The following is a 27,924-nucleotide window of genomic DNA, read 5'->3' as shown; positions in this document are numbered from 1 at the left end:
TTTTTTTCTTAGAATTTTTAGAATTCTTAGAATTGTTTTTAATGCAGCTCTTGTCACTCTCCCAGGATACTTGCCTCCTCCCCTTGGCAGTGCCACAGATCAAAACAAGGGTCTTGGTCATGTGATACATTCTCTACCTTTAAGCCATGATTTCTAGTCCCACCACCAGTAATTATAAAAAGGGCTATTTTAATGGTGATGGAAAATTTCATAGGGATTAAGGGTTATCATTTAATCATTAAAAGAAAATCTGTGCTCCTTATGTGCTTAAAAGTCTAGTAGGGAAGATAGACGACAAATTTCAATATTTCTTGACTTTGCCACCTCAGTTATGATGTGTTGGAGCTGCTTGACCAGTTAGCAAGCCTGACATTTCCCAAGTTGTGTATATATTGGTACCCTGAAAGTGTCCATGTTTAGAGCACTTGTATTACATAAATGAAAAAAATACTCCGGGCCTGGAGAGATAGCTCAGCTGTGTTTGCCTTGCAAGCAGCCGATCCAGGACCAAAGGTGGTTGGTTCGAATCCCGGTGTCCCATACGGTCCCCCGTGCCTGCCAGGAGCTATTTATGAGCAGATAGCCAGGAGTAACCTCTGAGCACCCGCCGGGTGTGGCCCAAAAACAAAAAAAAAAACAAAAAAAAAAAAAAAAGAAAAAATACTTCAATTCACATTCTGCAACTGTTCACACCACAATGCATCATCAATACTCTGAAGAATGGCTTTTATTTCTGGGCTAACTAATAATTCATGGAGGGAGCCCTCAGAACTCAAATCATCTTCCAACTACTAGTTTAAGATCCAAGAGTATAGGGACATTAGACAATCTAAGGATAAATTGGCAACACCCTCTGAATACTAAGTGCATCAGCTAATCATTTTGGGCATTTCTTTGATGTAGTGAAGAACCCCAAAATATCCAAATAAAAGTCATGCAAATATGAATTTAGCAATCAGCATTCTATGGAAAATAGTATTTAAGCTAAAAAGCTAGTAAGTTAAAATTCAACCCATGTTTATTATTAATTACTATTATTTTGATGCAACATTAACTGGAAGTAGACATCCCTGAGAATTATTTGAAACAAATAAACATTTAACAAATGTTTAGCATGATAGTAAGTGCCATGAAAATTGGTGTAAAACAGGAGATGAAGGGGGAAATGCAAAGAAGACAATAAGTACCTGGTAATCTCTGAGGTGTATGTATGCAGATGGCTGGGAATACTTACCTTCAGGTTATGAAGGGTTTCTGACCATTCCATGGACCCTATTTGAGGTATGGTAGTAAGAAGTAAACTTTTGGCTTTATTGGCATTTTCTTTCAGGGTCTTTAAGACCCGGTCCACTGAAACCTAGAGGAACAATAGCACATAAATATTATTAATGGGAAAAATAAAACCTACTTTTTACATCCATTACATCCATTTTTTGTGGAACATCTTTCTAAGTCTCTACTTGATCTGGGAAGACAGTTTATTCTTATTTCAATACTCTGAGCCTAGAATCTACATTTATCTGATGGTACTGATCGTATAGGGGAGGTACTCGAGAATCACAAATGACATCTCCGAAAAGGACCACTGGTTTTTAGCATGGTGTCTGATAAACTCTTCAGATGTGTAACATTTTAGCACCATCTAGTAAATTGAGGGTATTTTTTCCAAGTCCATAAAATAGACTTCAATCAGATAAGCAAAAATCTATGAAGAAAAGTCTTTGAATTATCAAGAAAAAAAAGAATCAAAATATCACCATTTTCAGAGTTCCCAATGGGCTGCTATATCATCAAAACCAAATAACACACCTTACAGTGCTTCTTGTTGGAATAACAAACCAAATACTATGTAACAAATTTGAATTTGTTCAATCTCTAAATCCAGCTACCACTTTACAGAAAACATTTAGAGGCCAGAGAAAACCATTAAACTCCAGATTTAAAATCAATACCATATGGTTTTCAGCAATTATATCTTTAGGACACTGTATAAGATAAATGATCCAGTTTACTTTTAAAAAATGAGAAAGAGGGGCCGGGCAGTGGCGCTGGAGGTAAGGTGCCTGCCTTGCCTGCGCTAGCCTAGGATGGACCGAGGTTCGATCCCCCGGCGTCCCATATGGTCCCCCAAGAAGCCAGGAGCAACTTCTGAGCGCATAGCCAGGAGTAACCCCTGAGCGTCACAGGGTGTGGCCCAAAAACCAAAAAAAAAAAAAAAAAATGAGAAAGAGAAAAAAACCAATTCCTATGTTTGACATAGTAAGAACCTTGAACTTTGCATAGATATGTTAAAGAAATCTGTCAGATACAATTATGAATTTGAGTAGATATTTAGTGATAATAGATAAAATCAGATTTTGGGCTTCATAATGTTCTTATTATCTACTTTTCTACATGACTGGAATAGCTTCATATGCAAAAAAAATTGTGAATACTAAATGGACAGAAATATGTATGCTCATATGAAGATTCCTCCAAAAACTGGAAATCGAGCTCCCATACGACCCAGCTATACCACTCCTAGGAATATACCCTAGGAACACAAAAATACAATACAAAAACCCCTTCCTTACACCTATATTCATTGCAGCACTATTTACCATAGCAAGACTCTGGAAACAGCCAAGATACCCTTCAACAGATGAATGGCTAAAGAAACTGTGGTACATATACACAATGGAATAGTATGCAGCTGTCAGAAGAGATGAAGTCATGAAATTTTTCTATACATGGATGTACATGGAATCTATTATGCTGAGTGAAATAAGTCAGAGTGAGAGAGAAAGACGCAGAATAGTCTCACTCATCTATGGGTTTTAAGAAAAATGAAAGACATTCTTGCAATAATAACTTTCAGACACAAAAGAGAAAAGAGCTGGAAGTTCCAGCTCACCTCATGAAGCTCACCACAAACAGGGATGAGTTTAGTTAGAGAAATAGAAAGCCTGTCTAGAGTACAAGCAGGGGTTGGGTGGGGAGGATGGAGATTTGGGACATTGGTGATGGGAATGTTGCACTGGTGATGGGTGGTGTTCTTTACATGACTGAAACCCAAACACAATCATGTACGTAATAAATTTGTTTAAATAATAAAAAAAAAAGAAATATGTATGCTCTGCTATACTTAGAAGAAACTCAATATGTAGAGGCACAATGATGATACTTTACTTTTCAGACTCTTCCCACAAGCATCACAATGTATTTAAAAACACAAAACAGGGGGCCAGACCAGTGGCGCAGCACACTTTGGCGCAGCACACTTCGGACCTAGGATGGTCTGCGGTTCGATCTCCTGGCGTCCCATATGGTCCCCCAAGCCCAGAGTGATTTCTGAGCAGAGCCAGAAGTCATCCCCTAAGTCCCCCCTTCCCCCAAACCCCCCCAAATCCAAACAAACAAAAACAGTGATAAACGAGGTACCAGTCTATTTTGAGTGAAGTCTTTCCAAAGCAGAATTATGAATTTATCTTCCATATGGTCCCCTGAGCCCACCAGGAGCAATTCCTGAGTGCAGAGCCAGGAGTAACCTGAGACTCCTAGGTATGGCTCCAAAAAAAAAAAAATACAAAAGAGAAAATATGCCTTCTATATGATATATGCACAATAGGATACTTATGATCAGCTGCATCTTTATAGAGCAAAAATATCTTCTTTTTCATAAAGATTTTTGCTCTAGCCTCCAGGGAAACTATGGTATTTGGTAATTCCTAACACAAAGCCTTAAAATAAAACTTGACTTTACAGTTCGGTAGAATGGCACTTTCGGCAACTATCACAAAATAAAATCAAGATGTTCTTTTAGTGACACCCATATCTGGGGACTCAAGTTGTCATTGTAAGTTCAGATGAGAATTTCACCTACCGCCTCCTCGTGCTCCTTCCAGCAATCGTAATCTGTTGCCATGGCAATACTTGCATAGCAAATTCCAGCTTCCTTAGCAAGAACCACTTCTGGAACAGTGGTCATATTGATTACATCTGCCCCCCATGTACGGAACATGAAGCTCTCTGCCCGGGAGCTAAAACGAGGTCCCTCGATGGTAACCATTGTCCCTTTTGAGTGGCACCGGAGTCCAAGCTTTTTGGCAGTTTCTATGAGGACCTAGAAAAAAAACCACATACAGCTTAAAATATTACTTTCCTCTTGACATTTAACAAATTAAAAGTGATTTTTATAATAAATGTCTCTACCTTTCCTGGGAAACCTGTACCTTTCTGAAAAGAGATGTTGACTAGATTCTAATGCACTGAAGAAATCCTCTGAGGGCCAGGGAGATTCAAAAGGATTCACAACGGGCCCGGAGAGATAGCACAGCGGTGTTTGCCTTGCAAGCAGCCGATCCAGAACCAAAGGTGGTTGGTTCGAATCCCGGTGTCCCATATGGTCCCCCGTGCCTGCCAGGAGCTATTTCTGAGCAGACAGCCAGGAGTAACCCCTGAGCACCGCTGGGTGTGCCCCCCCCCCAAAAAAAAGGATTCACAACATAATAATGTACAAGAGGCTTTGGTTTATCACCTTTACCACATGGTCCCTTGAGCACTACTGAATATGGTGCCAAAACCAAAGCATAAAACCCCCATAAAACCCCCCAAAACGACCCTGGGAGGGGGGAATCCTCTATTCTTTGAATCTATAGCACAGACAGCTCCTAAGAACAGATGGCAAGCTTTATCTAAGTTCCAGAAATTTGTTTACATACTTTAATCTCACTTCTTTTTTTTTAAATATAATTTTATTTTAATCATAGTGGCTTACATATCGTTGACAATAATATTTTAGGTACATATTAACATAAAGTCAGGGGAATTCCCATCACCAAATTGTCCTCCCTCCAGCTCCGTTCCCATCCTGCCTCCCATATCCTCCTCCCTCACCCCCGGGGGTTGCTAGCATGAGTGGTCCCCTCTTGCCTAGCTTACTACTTAGTGGTCCTACAGCTGTTTGGTCTTGGTACCTCCCTTATTTCCCCCTCTAATTGGGAGGCGGGACTAGATAGTTCAAGTTATGTGGTTTTGTTTGAAGAAAAGAAAAGTGATGAACTAGGGTAAAAATCAAAAACGTCGAAAGTGGGCAGAGTCCTGCAGAGGTCCTCAAACTTTTTAAACAGGGGGCCAGTTCACTGTCCCTCAGACCATTGGCGGGTCTGACTATAGTAAAAACAAAACTTATGAATGAATTCTTATGCACACTGCATATATCTTATTTTTCAATGAAGAAACAAAACAGATACAAATACAATATGTGGCCCGCGGGCCATAGTTTGAGGACCACTGTTAGAGGCTCTCATCCTCGGTTTGAGAGACGAAGGAAAAAAAGAAGGTGAAAGACCACAACAGTACAAAAAAAAGTGTCAAATAAAATATCCAGTAAGCACTCCAACAATGAAGATAAGCACCACATAAAAGTCATGGTCTTGAGATGAAAAACATGGCAGAACGCATAAAGGAAGAAGAGAAAAGAAGAAATATAATAAAATAAAAAAAATTAAAAAAATGGAGACAATAGCTTCAATATCCACACCAAAACACAAAAATCAACAAAAACTAGCTAAATAAATATATAAAAAATTATAATAACATAAAAATTGTTTTGTGCTTTTTGCCTTTTTTTCCCCTTCTGCACAGGCACAGTACATCTTGGGGTCATTCAAAAAGGAATTCTCTTGGCCTAAGAGATACAGGGTTTCTCCACCCTTGAAGTATACTGTCATGGGATTAACTATAGACTCCTTTCAGGTTCATTTACTCTCCTCTTGGTGCTTTTGTGGTGTATGGAAGACTTCTGCTCCGTCCTGGGTGATAAAGTCAGACCTCTGTATCTAGAGATCTCGGTATCTGCACAGGTCAAGGAGTGGAACTTATGATGAAGTCTTTCTTTGTGGTTCTAGAAATTCTGTTCCCTCAGTGTCATTTTAATACATCTTCTGTGGTTGGTGATCTTGGTCTTTGCACTGTTAATCTCACTTCTTAACAGCTTTGAGAGTAGCTTGTGAATAGACTTGTCTTAACTCAGCCTCTAAGGCTAAGCTAAGGTTAGTTAAGGTCCTTCTCATCATGTATAGATCCTTAAAGCTAAAAACAATTTCTTTTTTTTTGCTTTTTGGGACACACCCAGCAGCACTTAGGGGTTACTCCTCGCTCTATGCTCAGAAATAGTCCCTGGCAGGCTCAGGGGACCATATAGGATACTAGGATTCGAACCACTGTCCTTCTGCATGCAAGGCAAACGCCCTACCGCTGTGCTATCTCTCTGGCCACAAAAATTCCCTAACTTTTATAGGTCTTGTTTTTATTTGTTTTCTCACCTGGAAAATGATTAACTCTTGGCAGTGCTCAGGGGACCATATGTGGTGCCAGGGATAGAATCAGAGCTGGCTATATGATACAGGTTAGTGCATTACATCTCCCTGTATTATCTTTGGCTCACTGACCTTACTTTTTAGTTTGTTTTTAGGCCATACCAGGTGAAGCTTAGGGGTTACTCCTGTTTATGCTTTCAGAAATCGCTCCTGGCTCGGGGGACCACATGGGACGCCGGAGATTGAACCGAGGTCCATCCTGGGTCAGCCACATGCAAGGCAAACACCCTACCGCTGCGCTATCGCTCAGGCTCTGGAATTTATCTTTTAACAACAAACACAAGTAGTTTCTATATGCATTAGTCAAATAATTAGCAAATATTCCTAGAACTAAATATATATATATATATAGATTTACATATATATGCACATGCATATTTATCCAAAGTCAACAGGAAGCTCCAATGTAGGTCAAAATCTTGCCTACACATAGCTGAGTTAAATAAGCAAATTGAGGGCCCGGAGAGATAGCACAGAGGTGTTTGCCTTGCAAGCAGGACCAAAGGTGGTTGGTTCGAATTCGGTGTCCCATGCCTGCCAGGAGCTATTTCTGAGCAGACAGCCAGGAGTAACCCCTGAGCAACGCTGGGTGTGGGCCAAAAACCAAAAAAAAAAAAGCAAATTGACCTTATTTCCTTAAAAACTTTTATTTGATCATGGCAATAAAACAAGAATTTTAACAAAAGTTTGGCAACTCCAAGAGTTGGCAAGTTAGACCCATGAGTAGCCAAAAAAAAAAAAAAAGGAGGTGGGTGCTGGAGAGATAGCATGGAGGTAAGGCCTCCATGCAAGGTAAGCCTTACATGCAGAAAGACAGTGGTTCGAATCCCGGCAACCCATATGGTGCCCCGAGCCTGCTAGGAGCGATTTCTGAGTGGAGAGCCAGGAGTAACACCTGAGCGCTGCTGGTGTGAACCCCCCCCCCCCCAAATAGGTGAGATTAGAACATATTTTGTTATCCTCTATTTGCTGAAAATAAGATGAAGCTTAATCAAACCACTCCTCTTTCTCTAGTTTTATTTTTCAAAACCATCAAAGTTTTCATTAAATGTCTCATAATCTCAAATAACAAAGAGTACATCTATGTCAAATCTCAGGGCATTTCTATAGATTTGATGGAAAACTGTAAATCTCAGTGTTATTGGCATGCACCACGAGGTTTTTTTTGTTTGTTTGTTTGTTTTTTGTGGGTCACACCCGGCAGTGCTCAGGGGTTATTCCTGGCTCCAGGCTCAGAAATTGCTCCTGGCAGGCATGGGGGACCATATGGGACGCCGGGATTCGAACTGATGACCTCCTGCATGAAAGGCAAACGCCTTACCTCCATGCTATCTCTCCGGCCCCACACCATGAGTTTTCACCAGGACTCAGGAAGGGGAGGTGAAAGCCATGATTTCATTTCCTTGTCTTGAGTAATCATAATCATACTGGAACTCCTGAATTTACTGTCATTTTCAAAAATTTCTAGGCAATATTAAATCACTAGGCTAAATACAATTGATGTGTAACAACTTTCAAGAGTGATGCTCTTTTTGAAACAGGTCAACACTTGCATAAGGCACAGATTATAAACAGCACAAAAGCTTATTGTTCTGTACCAAATTTCTTTCATGTGAATTCTTTTTTTTTTTTGGTTTTTGGGCCACACCCGGTGACGCTCAGGGGTTACTCCTGGCTATGCGCTCAGAAGTCGCTCCTGGCTTGGGGGACCATATGGGACGCCGGGGGATCGAACCGCGGTCCGTCTCCTAGGCTAGCGCAGGTAAGGCAGGCACCTTACCTCCAGCGCCACCGCCCGGCCCTTTCATGTGAATTCTAACAATCCAGTTTACCTACCTTCTGAAAGGAAAACCACTATGACCAATTTTTTTAACCAACTTTTTAGAAAAAATCTATTTGCATGTGATTATTTTCATAGCTATTTCTTTATAAGCATTATCTCATTAGAACCATCATATACTTTGCTTGCCACTTGACAACTAACTGACTCCTTCCTCATCGAAGCATAAAAAGTCATATAAATGCTAGCAGTTTCAGTGATTGCCTCTAAGGAGTGTCACCATGGAATCTTCAGTTTTGGGTTAGTTTTTAAAATCACTTCTTAGCAGTAAGAGCATCAATTAATAACCAGAAAACTTGATTTTCTTACTTTCTGTTTATGAAGGAGTGAACCCTTATGTACTCAGAGGACCAGAGGTGGTATTGGGGATTTGAATAAAGGTTTTCTGGATGTACAGCAAGTGCTTTAACCATTACATCATCTCACTGATCTGGGCTAGAGCAATAATACAGTGAGCAGGTGATTGCTTTGCATACAAATGACCCAGGTTTGATTTCTAGCATCCCATATGGTCCCCTGAGCCCACTAGGAGTGATAGCTATGCTCAGAGCCAGGAATAACCCCTGAGCACCATTCGGTGTGATCCTAATGCAAAACAAATAACCAACTAAACAAACAAAACCCGCAGCTCTCTGGCCTGATTCACAATTTTTTCACTGATTCAGTTTATAAAAGATAAAGACCAGAGAAAGGATAAAAGATCGTTTGTTTAACCTATTAGTCTAACTCTAGAGGCCTCCCCAAGTGCTCACAATTTCTTTTTGGCACACTTGCAGAAAGATTACAAACCTCTCTTGTTTTGGGACAGAATGGCTCAGCCATTGGAATGTGGCATACTCCTCTGGTACAAGAACGACTTCCATCATAAAATGTCTGAGACCTTCTGGTGGTCCTGTACAATTAAGTGGGAAAAAAAAAGTCTTTAGGATAAAAAAAAATAAAAGCTTTTAAAGGCTAATGAATCCCCCATATCAAGGTGAACACATATCATGACCTAGAATCAGCAAATCTGCATATGGTGAAGTGAGTGGATAAGACAGTACCTTTGGGGCTGGGAGACAGTTTAAGCAGAGTGTATGTGTCTTGAATAAGATCTCCAGTGTGTGGGCCAGATTGACAGCACAGCCATAGAACATTCGCCTTGCACGAATGCTGCCAAGCTGGGAAAAACCCGGGTTCAATTTCTGGCATCCCCTGTGGTCCCCCAAGGCTGCCAGAAGCAATTTCTGAGCATAGAGCCAGGAGTAACCCCTATGTGCTACTGGGTGTGGCCCAAAAACTTAAAACAAAACAAGATCCCCTAATGTTCCTCCTCTGCTAGCTGCCACATAGCCCTCACCATGAGTGGCCAGGTTAGACACCCAAATTTGCCAGCTTGAGCATTCTCAGCCCCTCAGCCATGCTCTGCCACTATGACTCTTATTCAACTAAATCAAATCAAAGCCGCTTCCAGTAGGCACTTGGGTTTCAGGCTCTGGATTGATGGCATCATTCTTTCCACAATGGTAATTAAAGTGTCTGTGCTTAGTGAGCTTTGACAGGTTAACCACACTAGATTTTATGTTTGATTCAACTGAGGCTCAGGATGGAAGATAAAACAAAAATAATTCCAGTCATTGTGTGTGGAGAGAATTGTCTATAGTGAGTCATGCTTAAATCTATCACCTACATTCAAGAATTCCTGAATATTGTCAAGCTTGTTTCACCTGATAACTTTTTCAAAGTTGTAGAACCTAGATTTGACCATTTCATCCTAGCTTCATGGACTACAATGTGTGGACTGTTTTCCATAGCAGTCATTATAAAGTCAGTTAAAATATAGTATGAATTTTTCAGCATCATCTAATAAAATAGAATTTAGACAAAGATGTCCTGAACAAAATCGTAAAAATCTGCTTTGTTGCTTTTCAGCCTGAAAAAAAAAAAACTTGTATTTTATGGTCAAGTCTCTAAATTTGAGAGCAATTCCTGCCCACCACCTTTTCCAGCTTTTGACCCTTAAAGAAAGCATCCTGTTTGTGTGCACTGCTCCACTTTTTAAAATCTGTCTCTTTGCTGCTATGCTAGCTTATTCCTCAATCTGTTCAACTTTTTTAAGCAAAATATCTTTTTTGGAGGGAAAGGAAAAGTGTGTTTGGGCCACACCAGCTAAGCTCAGTGTTTACTCCTGGCTCTATGCTCAGGAATCTTTCTTGGAGATCCTCAAGGGTCCATATAAACTGCTGAGCATGAAGCCCAGGTCAACTGTAAGCAAGGCAAGCACCCTAGCTACTGTTCAATCTGGCTCTGGTAAAAAGCCATTTAATCTACAAAAAGGGGGTGAAAGTCACCCAGAATCCTTTCATTTCTCACTGGAAGTTATCAGAATAATAATCTTCTATGTACTGATCTACAGCTGAACTCAAAAGTAATGTTATTACTATGAAAGTGATGTTGGTGGCGGTGGTAGGGAAACCAATAGGAAAAGGTAAATAATTAGATAATGACTGTTTTAGGTATAGGCAGATAGAATGAAGCATTGAGAAAGCTTACACTGCTGGCAGGCCTATCTAGCAAAAATTTCCTGTTACTTACATGCTGTCATGTATTAACATGCTGACACTGGTGTGTAGCCCCGGTAGCTCACAACATTAACAACATTAACACAAATTGCAGTGCCAATGTCAACATGTTCAACACTGATACTAGCAAGAACCACTGGCACAAGGCATATGTGCTCTGAAGAAAGGAAAATCCTGCCATTGCTTCTCACATCTCTTTGTCACATTTGCCTAACCCAGAGAGAGTTGAAGAGCAGGTTAACTGACAGTTCGGCCTGTACAAACACATTTTTTTTTTTGTCATGAAACTTGTCAATAATGGGGTACCACGTAATTCAGTTTTGGTTTGGTTTTAGCTTCCAATGAGTCATGAATGCACCACCTGCAGCTGTATTTAAGAAAGGAGGCAGCTTTTCAGCCTTTCCTCAGCATCCTTCTGGGTTCCTGGGCCATTACTGATTCTCTGCCCCTTGGGGCCAGCAAGGTTTGTGTCTGGGTGGGAATAGGGAACCTCATGTCTTAATACCTTACATCAAATGCAAAGCGAAAGGTCTTTTCTCAGCCTCCTTCTGATCCCAGTAACCACTGTTGATCGTCTGGCTCTGGGGACAGTCAGGTCCATGTCTGAGTGGGCAGACACTCCTATCCTAATCTTCTCCACCAAGCCTGAAACTGTAAACTGTGTGTTCTTTCCAACCTTTTCTCAGTCTCCTTCTGGGTTCCAGTGCCATTACTGAAATCCCCCTCCTTCCCGATAGCCCTTCTTTTCTCAAACCATGCTAACACCTCCTTCCCGATAGCCCTTCTTTTCTCAAACCATGCTAACACCTCCTTCCCGATAGCCCTTCTTTTCTCAAACCATGCTAACACTAGTGGCGTTTGCGTCTGAGCAGAGTTATTTCAATTTATATCATAGAGTTCCTGGCAGATTGAATCTAGCACTCTTTTCTCTTAGAAAATATACAAATTAGGGAGCCTGACTGCTGCCAAATGCACTGTGGTCAATGCTGCTTTTGGGACTACGAACCCCACCCAGAAATGGCTGCTAAAGCTACTTGACCTGAGGTGAGCTGGCACCGCCCAGGAAGGGTGGAGCCAAAGGAGCCCAACCACTCCACTTTGCTTTGCAGCTGCACTCATCTCCTAGTCAATAAGCCTAAACACACACAGAGAAAACATCACACTACAGGCGCAACAATGGGGAAACAACACAGGCCAAAACAATGTATAGAAAATGAGGATGGGGGCCTGGAGAGATAGCACAGCGGCATTTGCCTTGCAAGCAGCCGATCCAGGACCAAAGGTGGTTGGTTCGAATCCCGGTGTCCCATATGGTCCCCCGTGCCTGCCAGGAGCTATTTCTGAGCAGACAGCCAGGAGTTAACCCCTGAGCACCGCTGGGTGTGGCCCAAAATCCAAAAAAAAAAAAAAAAGAAAGAAAAAGAAAATGAGGATGGCCGCTCTAATGACCTGAAAAGTAGCAACCATCTATTTAGCCTCTGAGGTAAGGAGTTTAGGGAAGAAATAAGGAAGATGTTCACAGAACTCAAAGAAAGCCTAGATTGAGCTGAACAGACCACAAATAAGAATCAAGAGGGACAGGGCCAGATAGATAAGCATAGCAGTATGGTATTTGCCTTGCACATGGACAATCACAAAGGATCTCGGTTCAATTCCCGGCAATCCATATATATGATCCCCCGAGACTGTCAGGGGCAATTTCTGAGCACAGAGCCAGGAGTAACCCCTGGGCACAACTGGTGCGACCCAAAAACCAACCCCCCCACAAAACCAAGAGGGTATGAAAATAGAAATCAGAAAATTCCAAACTGAAATAACAGAACTGAAAAATATGGCAGACAAAATAAAAACCTCAATGGAAAGCCTCTCCAAACGAGCAACAGTAGCTGAAGAAAGAATCAGTGCTCTGGAAGATGAAATGCATACCAATTCCATACAACAAAAGAGATTGGAAAAGAGCCTTAGGACAAATGATCAGACAATGGAAAGAATCCTCAAAGACTGTGAATAGCTGAAAATAGAAGTCTAGAAGTCTTCGATAAACTCAACAGAAACAACATAAGAATCACTGGAGTCCCAGAGACCCATGAAGGAAATCCCCAGAGCTAAAGACTGCCTGCAACCAAATGCTGCATGCTATACAAACCAGTCAGAAACCTGACTGCAACAACAGTGATTGTGAAGAACTTTTACTGGGAGCACAGAGAAAGACTGGGGATTAGACAATTTAGAATGCCTGGAGCCTATAGTTGGTCTTATGCAGGATGCTACACAGGTAAGGTCACGCTGTTTTTAGGCCAAAAGTTTTTCCTTTTTATTTTCCCCATTTTTGCTGTGCCTACGTAGAAAAAAATAAAATAAAATAAAAAACCCACAACACAACACAAAAAAACCAAGAACCTGCCATATTTTATTTACAATATTTTATTGTATTTTTTTAATCTTTTATCTTTTAAATCGGGGCTCCCACCTTTTTCACAGAACCTTAGGACACACATTACTTTATTTTACCACATATTCCTGCATTTTTCAATAAAACTAGGAAGAAAGGAATAAAGAAAGGCTGGGGGCCAGGAACCAAGTAGTCTCAGATGCATTGAAGGGTAAGTAAATAAGGACAGAACTAAATATCCAAGCCAAAGTCAACAACAGTAGAAGCAAGAGACCTAAGCTTTAACAATCTAAACTTAAACGGGCTGTTATTCTGGCAGGCCAGGAGTTAAATGGTGGTGGGAATGGCCTTGATTCACTGTATATCTGAAATTTAACTATGAAGGACTCTGTAGATCACAATTGTCTCAATAAAATTAAAAAAAAGAAAAAAATGAAAGTAACAAAACTCTTCAGTGGCTATAACCCACCAGATTCTAGTCAAAAATAGAAAGATTCTCTTTTATCCTGCTAAAATCTCAGTAGCTGTACCATCACCCTTAGAATTACTGCCACTGTCAATAGCCCAACTTCACCACTTTCCCACTGATCTTTGCAGAAACACCTAACTGCCAAAAACTCCAGGTATACCATTTTGAAGCTGAGAGCACTAGAGTTGGAGTCAGTGTAGGGAGCTTCCACCCTCTGTCCCCATATTTTGGGAAGCCCTAGCACCGATACCCATGATCCACAATTGCTGCCATGTCAGCTCATTGGCTAGTGCCAAACTCCCAAAAGAAAGGCAAGCCAAGGATATCCCAGTCTCACAGCTGACTGCACTGGGACCCCTCGGGAAGGGCGTGGGGTAAGTTCTCAACCCTGCTGAATCCTCAGCAGCTGCACACATACTCCATAACTGTCACCATGCCAATGGCCAACCTCATTGCTTTCCCACTGATCTCTATAGACACTTAACTGCCCAAACCTCCAGGTATGCCATTTTGAGGCCAAATACTCTGGGGATGGAATCAGTGAGGGGAGCCCTCTCCAACCTTCACCTGCTTACTTCCAGAAACCTCAGCAGCTACGTCCATAGCCCACACAGCTTTTGCCATGTCAGCTCACCTCTCAGCTCTACAGATCCGGTGACTCCTGGAGCATATGACTTCTTTCAATACTGACATCCCACTAGGACTGTACCAAATTAGGTGTGAAAATATAGAAACCACCTAAACTCAACACATAAAACAAGTAACATTATACTCAACTAACAGCAAATAGCTTAGTAAACATTCAGACAATAACTTAATGATGAAAGATAATGATGGTCACAAATGTTCTTTTAATGAAGGTTTTTTTTTTATAATTTCATTACTTCTTAGTTGTAACAAGCAATATTACGTAAATTATTCATATTTGCCAAGGGGCAGGGAGTATTGGGGGAGGATGGAAAACTGGGGACAATGGTGGAGAGAATATTATAGTAGTGGTGGGGCTGATGTTGGAACATTGAATGCCAGAAAAAACTGTATTTGAACAACTTTGTAAACCACAGTGTTTAAGTAAATTAAAAAACAAATAAAAATGTTCCCCTTTTCTACCTCTACTTCTACCTCTCTTCTTTTTGGCTCAATATTCCTTTGTTCTGAACTCTGACCTGAGACACATAGAGACACACACATTCTACTTATACTATTGTTATATATAGGTGGCACTCCAGTTCTCAATCCCTCTTTCAAATGGAACATTTCACATTTTTCACTTTAAAAATGCTCCCCCCCCCTTTAGATTCTGGGCCACACCTGGAAGTGCTCAAAGGTTACTCCTGGCTATGCACTCAGAAAGTGCTCCTTGCAGGTTCAGAGGACCCTATGGGATGCCAGGGATCAAACCCAGGTCTATCCCAGGCTGGCTGGTGCAAGGCGAACACCCTAATGCTGTGCAATCTCCAACCCTAAAAATGCTTTCTAACTATAAGTTATAGAACCTTATTGCAAACTGCCCTATCTTTCTGATTCTCCAGTTTTCCAACAGGTACTCCAAGTCAAAGAGGGCACACGCTGGCAGAGAAATTACTTTAATTGCCAAAGGACTGAGGCCTAGGGCGGTACTATAGAAGTGACATATTCTATTAAACAAACAGACAAAACAAAACTCCACCTCTCTATCCTCTGGAGATGATAAATCAACTTCAGATTCATCAACTATGTCTTAGTCCTCACTGTGGATGTAAATGAAAGTGTTTATCGCTCCCTTTACAAGGGCATCATGAGGATTCAATCAACCAGGACTTAGAAATTCTCAGTAGCTCAGAATTAAGTTTCGGTTGGGGACAGAATCAAGAGTTAGGCCCACTCTTGAAGAAGCTGTGGCCAATTCCACAAAGAGATTACTCAGAAGAGTCAATATTTTAAGAAGCAAGCTGACGGGTAAGAAATAGGACCTCTAAAGTACGTATTTTCCACCCTGCCCAAACCTCTTTATGTTAAGAGTTTCAGAATTACATTTTCAAGTTCCTAAAAAGCAAGGTTCTGATCAGAAGCACCCTTCATCCTGACTGCCAGTCATGTCTCTCTGAGTAAGGACCATTGACAGGGGACTAACAACTCATAAACAGAACAGCTGCATATTCACCTGCATGCTGTATGGTGAGTGACAGGGCAACAACATAGGAATAATAACTATTTTTAAAAAAATGGCAAATCTTTATTATAAAAAAACTCAATTATTTTTTAAGGCACTATGATTTATGAAGCTATTCATGACTGTGTCCTAACATTTATAACTTCACCTATGCCCCAGGTTCTCTCACCTCTCCCGCTTTTATGTCTCTTGATAGGCACTTAATTCTTTTTAATGGCATTGTCGTTGACAATATTGTTACAGGTTTTCATGCCTGACACATTGCCCAGAGTGCTCACCCTGTGCTCAACACCCTGCCCAGAGTGACCAACCTCTATGTCCTCTACCCAATCCTACCCCCTCCCCCCCAGCTTACCCTTTGAATCTATATACCACTGAAGGCCAGTTCTCAGTTTCTGCTGCCTTTGAGCAATTGTTAAGGAATGGTGATATTTACAACTCAATTTGTACCACTAATCTTTTGGTGGTCTCGAACAAATTAATACCTCCAATTTTGTTTTCATAAAGAAAGTATGGGGCCCAGAGAGATAGCACAGCGGCGTTTGCCTTGCAAGCAGCCGATCCAGAACCAAAGGTGGTTGGTTCGAATCCCGGTGTCCCATATGGTCTCCCGTGCCTGCCAGGAGCTATTTCTGAGCAGATAGCCAAGAGTAACCCCTGAGCACCGCCAGGTGTGACCCAAAAACAAAACAAAAAAGAAAGTATGAAGTCTTTCCACTTTCACTCTTTTTTCTTTTAAATATGGAACGCTTCACAAATTTGCGTGTCATCCTTACGCAGGGGCCATGCTAATCTTCTCTGTACCGTTCCAATTTTAGTATATGTGCTGCCGAAGCCAGCACTCCACTTTCACTCTTAAGTATGAAAACAAGGTGGAAAAAATGCCAGTAATTAACATCCCAATACATTCGATACAATAACATCTCTGTTTTTTATGTCAAATGTGTGCCTTTGGAACAAATTAGTAATTGCTACATAGCTACTGCATCTATTGCCTTGAACACCAACGAGATTAAAGGACTCACTAGCTGGCACCCAGCACTCATTCCAAAAGAATTACCGTATTTTACGGCATATAAGATGACTTTTTAATCCATTAAAAACGTCTTAAAAGTTGAGGGTCATTTTATAAGCCGGTATATGGCATGCTGAAACTTACTCCAGCTTCAGAAACGAGTGATCTACCCTCCTCTTACCTCTGCACCCTATCCAGCAGCCAGGTGTCATCACTCAGTCCTCTGCTTGTCCTGATTGATCTTTAAGGGCACACAGAGCTGCTGAGTTACATAGCGCTGCATCCTATTTAGCCTCTGGTTGTATTCGCTGATATGTGGCTTTCCAGTGCTCTGTTCAACTTTTATGGGACACAGAGGAGGTGCTCTGTCTCCCTCTAGCGTTCCTATTAATCACTGCACCCCAGCCAACTGCTCTTGGAGGAGCCCCCCTCTCTGCTCTCAATGTAGATCACAATTAAAAAAACCAGTCACTCACTACAAATGACAAATGTAAACCATTGTTGACACTTCAAAGTCTAGCTTTATTAAACATGTACTGTAAATCTTTGAAGGTTCTACTTTTTTTTCTCTTACATTTTTTTTTTTTTTTTTGGTTTTTGGGCCACACCCGGTAACGCTCAGGGGTTACTCCTGGCTATGCGCTCAGAAGTCGCTCCTGGCTTGGGGGACCATATGGGACGCCGGGGGATCGAACCGCGGTCCGTCTCCTAGGCTAGCGCAGGTAAGGCAGGCACCTTACCTCCAGCGCCACCGCCCGGCCCCTTCTCTTACATTTTTTAATTTTCATTTGGTGAGCATTAAAAGAGGTAGTCTTATACGGCAAATATAACCCAAACAGTATAGTTTACCAGGAAAAGTCTTATATGCTGGAAAATATGGTACATGCAGACAGAGGGGATTCCAGTGAATGGAACAGAACTGTAGATGTTTTCAGGGAAGACACCCAGTGGGGATGGCACTTTTTACATGGCCAGTCTAGGTTAGACCCCTGACTCCCATATGGTTCTGGAGCCTGCAGAGCCTAAAGCACCGCTGGTGTGGTCCCAAAATCATATAGTATACAATGCTCTTCCTTCATATTCTTGAGTTAGTTAATGATGCATTACATTACTGGAGAGTTTGCATAACTTTATGACCTCCGCACACACATGTGAACAGAAGTAAGGTTTGAACTCATGGCATGTTTGCCCAGCAAGAGCTTTAAATCAAAGAGCCTTCTACTGGGTCCATACACAGATATGCTCAAAGCACACCATAAAAAATTATGGCTGTAGATACATTTCATTATGTAATAAAAGGTCATTGAAGATGCTATATTCAGTATCTTAAGTATTAATAGGCCAGAAAAAAATTTTAGACCAAGAACAAACACATCTTTTACTTTAGGCTGTGTCTGTGCTACTCAGGGTTTACTTCTGCCTCTGTGCTCAGGGATTACAACTCACAGTGCCCTTACCTGCACTATATTATCTCTCTGGCCCCTGCACCTTCAAGTGTACAAGGTCCCACCAAACTATTCCTGAAGGGGCTGTATTAAAGGCACACACTAATCAATAAAATGGCCAATATTGCTTTATAACACATGCCCTTCTATTTATGCTATTTGTGGTTAATTTTATTACTACAAGCTTGTTTTTGAGTCCTTTAAAACACACATCTGCATAGTGGATAGAATTCTTGTTTTCAACATGTATCAGAACATAAGATTTTTTTTTTTTAAATGAGAAAAGACCCAAAACCAAGGAATATAAATGGGTGGAGCTGTCAAAAACAACCATTTGGTAACATTAAAGAATATTTATGCTCTAGGCAAGGTACATTATTTCAGGGTTAGGAGATCAAGAGTGAGCTTTCTAAAGTTTTGGATCTTGTTTGTGTTGTAAAAAAATGTACACACACACACACACACACATATACACTTCTGATCATTCAACACTACTTCTGACTTGTTTCAAGTCTCATTTCTATCACTAGACAAAAACTATAAAGCCAATGGTGGAAGGGCTGGCACTGTGCACAAAGTTTTGTATGTTATTTGTGTTGTAAAATGTACACACATACACAAACACAAACACAGAGGCTTCTGATGATTCAGCACTGCTTCTGACTTGTTTCAAATCTCATTTCGATCACTGGACAAAAACTAAAGCCCCCCCCCCCACACACTGAGGCTTCTGATGATTCAACAGTGCTTCTGACTTGTTTCAAGTCTGTAAAATGTACACACACACACACACACACACACACACCCCGAGGCTTCTGATGATTCAACAGTGCTTCTAACTTGTATCAAGTTTCGTTTCAAGTCTCATTTCTATCACTGAACAAAAACTAAAGTCAACGGTGAAAGGGCTGGCACTGTACAGAAACATACTTAGACAAATGAAAAAGTCACAGAAATGAAACAGAAATTACACAATATTTCCATTAGTTTATATCAATTATGCCTGCATCTCCTCCATATGATACTACATGACCAACCACAACCCCATCTTTCTCCCCCTCCACATTTTCAACATGAAGACAACTGGGATGAAGTCCTCTATATAAAGGCCCACTTCAAGTCATTGTATTTGATATTATTTTGCAACGGTAATAATGATACAAAAATAAGTGTTAACTGACTTACATTATTATTAAGATTTCTGGTCAACAGCAGACCATTAGTATTTAAATTTGTGGGGGAATCAAAGGCTTATTTTTCATTTAGAATGGTGTGGTGAATGATGCTTCTAACCCCTGCTTTGCTCAGGGGGATCAACCTTATAGAGGGTGAGAAGCTGAGGAAAGTTTTACAAAACAGCAGCAAATTAGTATAATACTTTTCACTAGTCAGCAAAAATGAACTAGTAATCAGTTATCCACTGGTTAATCAGTGGGTCTAGACCAACATCTTTAAGATCATCTCTTTGCTCTATCTCACTAGTGCCCCTAATTGCTATAACTGTGTTCTAAAGAGGAGAAATCATTCAATACATATAGTCATCCCCCTTCTTTTCAACTTTTCATGAAGTCTTGCTAAACCGAACATGTAGAGTAGTAATACAAGAACAAAACAATGCAGTGTAGGAGTTATATCTGTGGCTTAAGTGGAAGAACACATGCCTTATGTATGAAGAGACCCTGAGTTTTATCTCCTGGTACCACATAGCACACAGTATTTGCTGGCACCACAACAGTTATACGCTGCTGTGTACAATAAAATAATAATAAATAAAATAAAAACTTGAAAAGAAGGGGCTGGCGTGGTGGCGCTACAGGTAAGGTGTCTGCCTTGCCAGTGCTAGCCTAGGACGGACCTCAGTTCGATTCCCCAGGCGTCCCATATGGTCCCCCAAGCCAGGAGTGACTTCTGAGCGCATAGCCAGGAGTAACCCCTGAGCGTTAGCGGGTGTGGCCCAAACACCAAAAAACAAACAAACAAACAAACAAAAATAACAAAAAAAACCCGAAAAAAAAAAACAAAAAACAAAAAACAAAACACAAAAGAAAAAAAAAAACTTGAAAAGAAAGGCCAGAGCGATAGCACAGTTGATAGGGCATTTGCCTTGCATGTGGCTGACTCAGGATGGATCTGGGTTCAATTCCCAGCGTCCCACATGGTCTCCCAAGCTAGGAGTAATTTCTGAGCACAGAGCCAGAAGTAATCCCTGAGCCTCACTGCCTCACAGGGTGTAGCCCAAAAACAAAAACAACTCCAATAACAACAACAACAAAAAAAAAAACTGGAAAAGAGGCAAAAACCCTAATTGGGAAAAAATTGATATAAAGTAAGAGAATATTAAGCCTCAGTCTTCTCAGCTACAAAAGAGGCTAGTAAGTTATGTGGGGGGTGCCTTACTATACTATCAGCACTAGGAACATAGTATGTGATAGACTAGCATTTACTGGTGTTATTAGTGTTCTTACTGGAAATATCACAGAGCACTGGGACGGTGTAGTGGCTTTAACAAATCCTATTTCCAGCTTTAATACATCCCACAGGACCGTGTTTTACTGCACACTTAGGAAATATGTTAGCACATATTCTAGGAAAATGCACTGGAGTGGGGATGTGTGAGCAAAGAGATAGTACCAGTGGTTATGATGCTTGATGTTCATAAAAAAGACCTTGGTTTGGTCACTAGCATTTGTAACAACATGTCTCTTTTCACTCTCCCCATCAGCACTGTCAGGAGTGATTCCTGAGCAGAGCCAGAAATGAGCTCCAAGTATCACATTGCCAAAAACAAGACAAAAACCAGAAAAGCAAAGAAAAACCACACAATACTTTATTGTTTAAGACTGCAAGCTTCAAAAGAGGAAGTCTGACGGGAAATACATATTTTAAACTTTTTTTTTTTTTTTTTGGTTTTTGAGCCACACCCGGCGATGCTCAGGGGTTACTCCTGGCAGGCACGGGGGACTATATGGGACACTGGGATTCGAACCAACCACCTTTGGTCCTGGATCGGCTACTTGCAAGGCAAACGCCGCTGTGCTATCTCTCTGGGTCCCATATTTTAAACTTTTAACAGTATGTCATATTGTCCTAAAAAGAGGGTCTCACCATTTCCACCTGTGGTAAATATTATCTAGGGCCCAACAGCACCTGACTTATGATAAGCAAATACTGTCACTCATTTTGATATTATCCTTAAACAACTTGACTTCATCCAGTGAACCAGGTGTGACTAGATCACATGCAACTAATGGGGTAAGGGGGAAAGGAAACAGGAGGATATAAACATAAAAGCAATGAATAAAACCACAACAAAGTTGACAGAAATATTTATAAGCACATGTCAAAGGTCATTACCATCAACGAGACTAGGAACTAAGAAAAAACTAGAGAACATTACAGGAAGAATTGAGGTTTTCTCTCAGATGACATGTTAGGAACCTCAGCTCTAACTACTATTTGTTCCAGGAATGAGTCGGTACCCACCAGTGATCAGTAGAGACTCAATGGATAACCCCCAGAATTCAGATTCCAGGGCAAGGCTACCCAGACAGCAGCTTTTGCTCTCTTTTTTTTTTTTTTTTTTGTGGTTTTTGGGTCACACCCAGCAGTGCTCAGGGGTGATTCCTGGCTCCAGGCTCAGAAATTGCTCCTGGCAGGCACGGGGGACCATATGGGATGCCGGGATTTGAACCGATGACCTCCTGCATGAAAGGCAAATGCCTTACCTCCATGCTATCTCTCCGGCCCCATCTTCTGCTCTCTTTTTAAAATTCTTGGCCCATCTTTCTTTTTGATATCCTGGTCCCAGGATAGTATGGGGACCCACTGTATGTATATGCATATAAGACAGAAGAAAGAGGCAGTGAGATAGCAGAGGATAGGTGATTACCTTGCATATAGCAGACTCAGGCTCAATCCCCAATACCCCATAGTCTCCCTAATCCTGAGAAGAGTGGTCCCTGAGCAGAGCCAGGAGGAAGTCCTGAGGAACAATGGGCATGGCCAAAAACAGAATTTAAAAAAGGGTGATTGGATGGGAAAGGATGTATACAAAGCTGCACAGATAGGACCTGGAATCCAACTAGAGGGAGCAACATACACCCTCAGAACAGATGTAAGGTGGAGGCTTAGGGGGACTGTGTGTGTGTGTGGGCAGGGGAAGCCATAATTTGACCTACACAGAAACTGAAATGGTCTCAGGGAAGAGACTTATAAGACAATGAAGAATGAAAATTTCTGTGTGGGACCATACCCAGCTATAGTCAGGACTTACTTCAAACTCAGGCAGAACTCAGGAACCGTAAACAGTAGTGGGATTTGAAGATTGTGGCAGCCACAGCTCCATGAAAGGCACAAGCCTTAACCTCTGTACTATTTCTCTGGCCCTAAGGAGGGGAATTTTATCTGAAATGTAAAGCATGGGATATCTTTGGAACTTCGTTCTGTATCTGGTGGCCAGTTTGCATCACCAGAGGAAAGGGCAGGTGTGAGAAATGATGAACAGAGACTTTAGAGACTTACCTGAATTCAAATCTCACAGGGTCCACTTCCTAGCAAATGACCATATTTCTGAGTTTCAGCTTCTTCAACCACAATATGGGAAACAAACCTGATCTACAGTAAGGAAGATGTACTTACAGAACTGTGATGCCTCTGAGAAACTCAAAGAGTGGGAATAATCAACACTTTTAGTGACAGTGAAGAGGAAAGTGAGGCATAACCACTGCACACAACTGTAGGGAGGGACACCAAAAGCCAAGGACTATGGGTAGGTGTTGAGTTAACCAGTATCCTTCCTATTCAGGATATGCTTGTTACTCATTGATCGGATCACCTTTGAATGGAAGCATCCTTTGGATTGGTCTTTTTTTGTTGTTGTTGTTTTTGGGCCACACCCAGCAGTGCTCAGGGGTTACTCCTGGCTGTCTGCTCAGAAATAGCTCCTGGCAGACATGGGGGACCATATGGGACACCGGGATTCGAACCAACCACCTTAGGTCCTGGATTGGCTGCTTGCAAGGCAAACGCTGCTGTGCTATCTCTCCGGGCCCTGGATTGGTCTTTCACCCTACCTGTTCTCCACCCCAGGGTGTGGTCTTGAGCTTCCCAATAAAGACCCTGGGTCACAGGGAAAAGCCACTTGTGGTCTCAGTTTTTATCTGCTTTTTAGGAGTGAGAGACTGGCATGTAGATGTTCCTGAACCTGTTTTATCCCCTTAACTCTGTGAGGGTTATTTCCTACATTGGCATTTGCTTCTAGACCTGCATCCCTCCAATCCCCTGGGATTGAGGCACAAGGCTTCAACTACAGCTTTGAAAGTAAAGGAAGGTTTGTGGGGAGTGGGGAGCATGCAATGGTGAGCAGTACCAGGAATTGAACCTTACATGCGCAAGAACTTTTCCAATAAGTCACTTCCTCGGCCCCCAGAAATAGTCAGGGTTTACAGAGCTGCATTCAGGAATGAGAGCTTTGCACAGGCTTCCTATATCCTTCTCTACCATGTGACTCGATTGCCACTGCTGGGTATTCATCCACTGCCCATAAGGCTGGGAGATGATTTGAAATCTGCCACTGTCACACCCTGCCAAATTCTGTGCCCAGTTTTCTGGGGGTAGGGGTCGGGGTGAGAAAACTGGTTACTGAGATATCTGGGGTGGAAAGTCCAAGCAGGTCTATGTTTTGAGAAGGGAAAGACCTCTTCTATGGGAGGCATGAGAATTTATCATTACTGTTTATTGCGGGACTTTCCTGATGAGTAATAAAGAGGCTCAACCGCCAGCACTAAGGTGACCTCTTCCATCCTCGAGAAAATATTCCCTGTCTTACTAACCCAAGGGCAGGCTCTGAAAAGTCAAGCCAACACCCTAGTTTGGCAGACGGGAACATGAAGGGATTCAGGACTGCACTAGGAAACAATGTTGTATGCCCTCACTTCTAAGAGGGGGGTTTTCCCAGATGCATTCCTCAAGCAGGACATAACCTGGGTCTTAAGCATAACAGGACAATTTTTTTTTTAAAAATTCTTCACAAAACATCTGGTGCTAGTAATTAGTGCTTAAAAATACATATATGTTTTTTGGGTGGATTTTTTTTCACTAAACACACAAACCATTATCATTAAAAGAATATCAATTTTATTCTTACAGCTATGCTATTTTGTCTGGCTTACAAAATGCTACCTGCTAGTCACAGTAGAAATCTAAGACATGTGAACTGTTTGCATATTTTTGTTGTTGTTCAGAGCTCAATAAACAGGGGCTACTTTCCAAATGGTTAACAAACCTGGTTATTCTTTTTAAATTGCACATAACTATGGGAAAATGGGTCAGATTCCTTAACAAGTCAATTTCATTTTGAAAAGTAGAAATTTAATGCTTAAAAAAAAAAACTCAACGAACACCGTAAAAACCAGACCACCCAATTCTCCTACAAAAAAACAAACCAAAAAACCAGTGTTTGTTATCAGTACAATGCAGGTAAGGCATTACTAACCAGACAGACAAAACAAACAAAAAAACAAACAAGACCTCCCCAAGACAACAAAAAAATCTGAATCTCTCTCTCTCTCTCTCTCTGGTTTTTGGGTCACACCCGGCGTTGCTCAGGGGTTACTCCTGGCTGTCTGCTCAGAAATAGCTCCTGGCAGGCACGGGGGACCATATGGGACGGCGGGATTCGAACCAACCACCTTTGGTCTTGGATCGGCTGCTTGCAAGGCAAACGCTGCTGTGCTATCTCTCCGGGCCCACAAATCTCTTCTGTATACAGAGAAGTATTCTGAGACATTCAAAGATATTCCTGGTGACACAAAACTTTCAACAACATTGTCTTGTGGAAAGAAATGCGTGTTGTACTGCTTTGACTTTATATCTTTAAGACAAGACAAACCAAAAAAACACACCAAACTTCTACACAAAGGTGACCCTAAATCTACATGACAATTATATTTGACTGCATATCTTTTAGAACAACAACAAAAAACACTACATCTTTTACTACTGGCTCTAGGAAACAAATCTTAGTAAGGAGGGCATAAAAAAAAAAAAAAAAAGATGCTCCTAGTACATCATGACTATTCCTCAAGTCCAGCTAATTAGCTCTCAGATTTAACCAACAGTAGTTAATTTAGAAAACATTTTCTTTCTTTCTTTTTTTTTTTTTTTTGGTTTTGGTTTTGGTTTTTGGGTCACACCCAGCAGTGCTCAGGGGTTACTCCTGGCTCTATGATCAGAAATTGTCCCTGACAGGCACGGGGGACTATATGGGATGCCGGGACTCGAACCACCATCCTTTTGCATGAAAGGCAAAGCACCTTACCTCCATGCTATCTCTCCGGCCCCTAGAAAATATTTTCTAAAGACAGGATAAAGACAAGATGTTTAAGATCCTAAACAAAAAAACTCTTGGTCATGTTAATTCCATCAAGTACACAATTAAAATTTTCCAGCAGCAAGGAGGGTGGAGCATGATTGCCACCTAATGCCAGTGGAAGGGGCTGCTGTCAGACTATCTGCTGTGGCATTTGCGACCAACCCTGCATAGGAGCACCTGCGAAAGCTACTTGATCAGAGGTGAGCTGGAAACACACAAGGAAGGTGGAGTAGAGGAGCCCAGCCACTCTACTTCGTTCCAGCTGCCGCACATCTCCTAGTCAATAAACTCTAGTACAACACACAAAAAACATAACACTAACAGGCAAGACAATGGGGAAACAACTCAGGCCTACACCATGCATAGAGAATGAAGATGGCAGCTCTGACGACCCGAAAAGTGCCAATAATTTCTTTAGCTTCTCAGAAGGAGTTTACTTCTTTTTTTTTTTTTTGGTTTTTGGGCCACACCCGGTAACGCTCAGGGGTTACTCCTGGCTATGCGCTCAGAAGTCGCTCCTGGCTTGGGGGACCATATGGGACGCCGGGGGATCGAACCGCGGTCCGTCTCCTAGGCTAGCGCAGGTAAGGCAGGCACCTTACCTCCAGCGCCACCGCCCGGCCCCCTCAGAAGGAGTTTAGAGAAGAAATGTGAAGGATGTTCATAGAACTCAAAGAAAGCATAAATTGAGCTGAAGAAACCACAAAAGAATCAAGAGTCTATGAAGATAGCAATCTGAAAACTTCAAACTGAAATAATAGGACTGAAGAACACAACATAGTAGGTGAAATAAAAACTTCAATCAATGGAAAGCCTATCCAACAGAGTAATAGCAGCTGAGGCAGAATCAGTGAGTTGGAAGATGAAATGTAGAACAACTCCATACAACAAAAGAGAATGGAAAAGAGCCTTAAAGCAAATGATCATACAATGAAAACATATGAAAATAGAAGTCTTTGAAAAACTCAACAGAAAAAACATAAAAATCACTGAAGTACCAGAACCTCAGGAAGAATCAACAGTCAAGGACATCATTGCAGAGAAACTCCAGATAGAAAGAATGGATGCAGTCAAATCCTGTATGTACAAAGAGTACCAGCTAAAAGAGATAAAAAAAAAAAAAAGAAAGCATCCCAAGACACATCCTAGTCACAATAACAAATCCCACAGATGAGAATAGAATACGAAAAGCAACAAGATCGAAAAGGGAAATTACATTTAAAGGAGCATCCTAAATATTTACATCAGACCTGTCTCATGAAACCCTCAAGTGAAGAAGGCAGTGGTAAGACTTGCTTTCAGGTTTGAAAGAAGTATACATAGTTTAGGGGATAAACAACAGCTCAGAAACTTTACAGTCTCAAAACCAGCCTTAAAGAAAAACTGAAAGGTCTACTTTAAGACAAGACAGACCAAAAAACACACCAAACTTCTATACAAAGATGACCTTAAATCTACATGACAATTATCTCTTTCAATGTCAATGGACTAAATGCACCAGTTAAGAGACACAAAGTGGAAAAATGGATCAAAAAGCAGAATCAAACATTTTGCTGCCTATAAGAAACACATCTGAATTGACAGAACAAACATGGGACTCAAAATCAAAGGTTGGAGGACAATCATCTAAGCAAACAACTCCCTTAAAAATTCTGTAGTGGCTTTTTTAATAATATCAGATAACACAAACTTTAGACTTAGGAACCAAAGAGATAGCACAGAACTGTAGGGCATTTGCCTGGTACGCAGAAAACCCAGGAGCTGGTGGTTCAATCCCCAGGTACTCTGAACCTGCCAGGGCAATTTCTGAGTGCAGAGCAAGGAGAAACCCCTGAGCGCCACCAGGTATGACCCCCAAAACCTCCCCAAAACAAAATAACTTTAAACAGAAAAGTTATAAGGGACAAAGATGGATGTTTCATAATAATCAAGGGATATATACAACAGGAAGAAATTACACTCCTAAACATATACGTACCCAATGAGGGACCAGCAAAATATTTAAAAATTAAAAATTTTTAAAAATTTAAAAATTATTGACAAATCTAAAAGAAATCAATAACAACACAATAATAGTGGGAGACCTCAACACTGCTCGGTTACCCCTTGATAAGTCAACCAGGTTGAAACCTAACAAGAATATACTAGCTCTAAAAGGAGAAATGAAAGAAAGTGGCCTAGTAGATATATCTAGGGCACTCCATCCTCAGAAAACTACGTACACATTCTTCTCCAATGCACATGGGACATTCTCCAGGATAGAATACATGCTGGCCCATAAAACATACCTCCATAAAATCAAGAGGATAGAAATTGTAC

The 27,924-nt window shown here is 41.3% G+C and overlaps 1 protein-coding gene and 1 non-coding gene across 2 annotated transcripts in view; both read right to left on the bottom strand.

The window, feature by feature from the left end:
• MTAP (methylthioadenosine phosphorylase) overlaps positions 1-27,924 on the bottom strand; it is a 52,935-nt gene that overhangs the window by 1,181 nt on the left and 23,830 nt on the right. The window contains exons 8-10 of the mRNA XM_049770373.1: positions 8,989-9,091; positions 3,863-4,102; positions 1,235-1,357 (exon numbers count right to left, since the gene is read on the bottom strand). Of these exons, the coding sequence (XP_049626330.1) occupies positions 1,235-1,357; positions 3,863-4,102; positions 8,989-9,091 (466 nt within the window). The remainder of the gene's footprint in view (positions 1-1,234; positions 1,358-3,862; positions 4,103-8,988; positions 9,092-27,924) is intronic.
• Positions 16,509-16,615, bottom strand: LOC126025310 (U6 spliceosomal RNA). The gene has a single exon (XR_007501336.1). It is a non-coding gene; the product is annotated as a U6 spliceosomal RNA (small nuclear RNA).

This window comes from Suncus etruscus, chromosome 1, assembly GCF_024139225.1.
Source record: "Suncus etruscus isolate mSunEtr1 chromosome 1, mSunEtr1.pri.cur, whole genome shotgun sequence".
Classification (NCBI taxonomy): domain Eukaryota; kingdom Metazoa; phylum Chordata; class Mammalia; order Eulipotyphla; family Soricidae; genus Suncus; species Suncus etruscus.
This window is presented reverse-complemented; position numbering and strand designations above follow the sequence as displayed.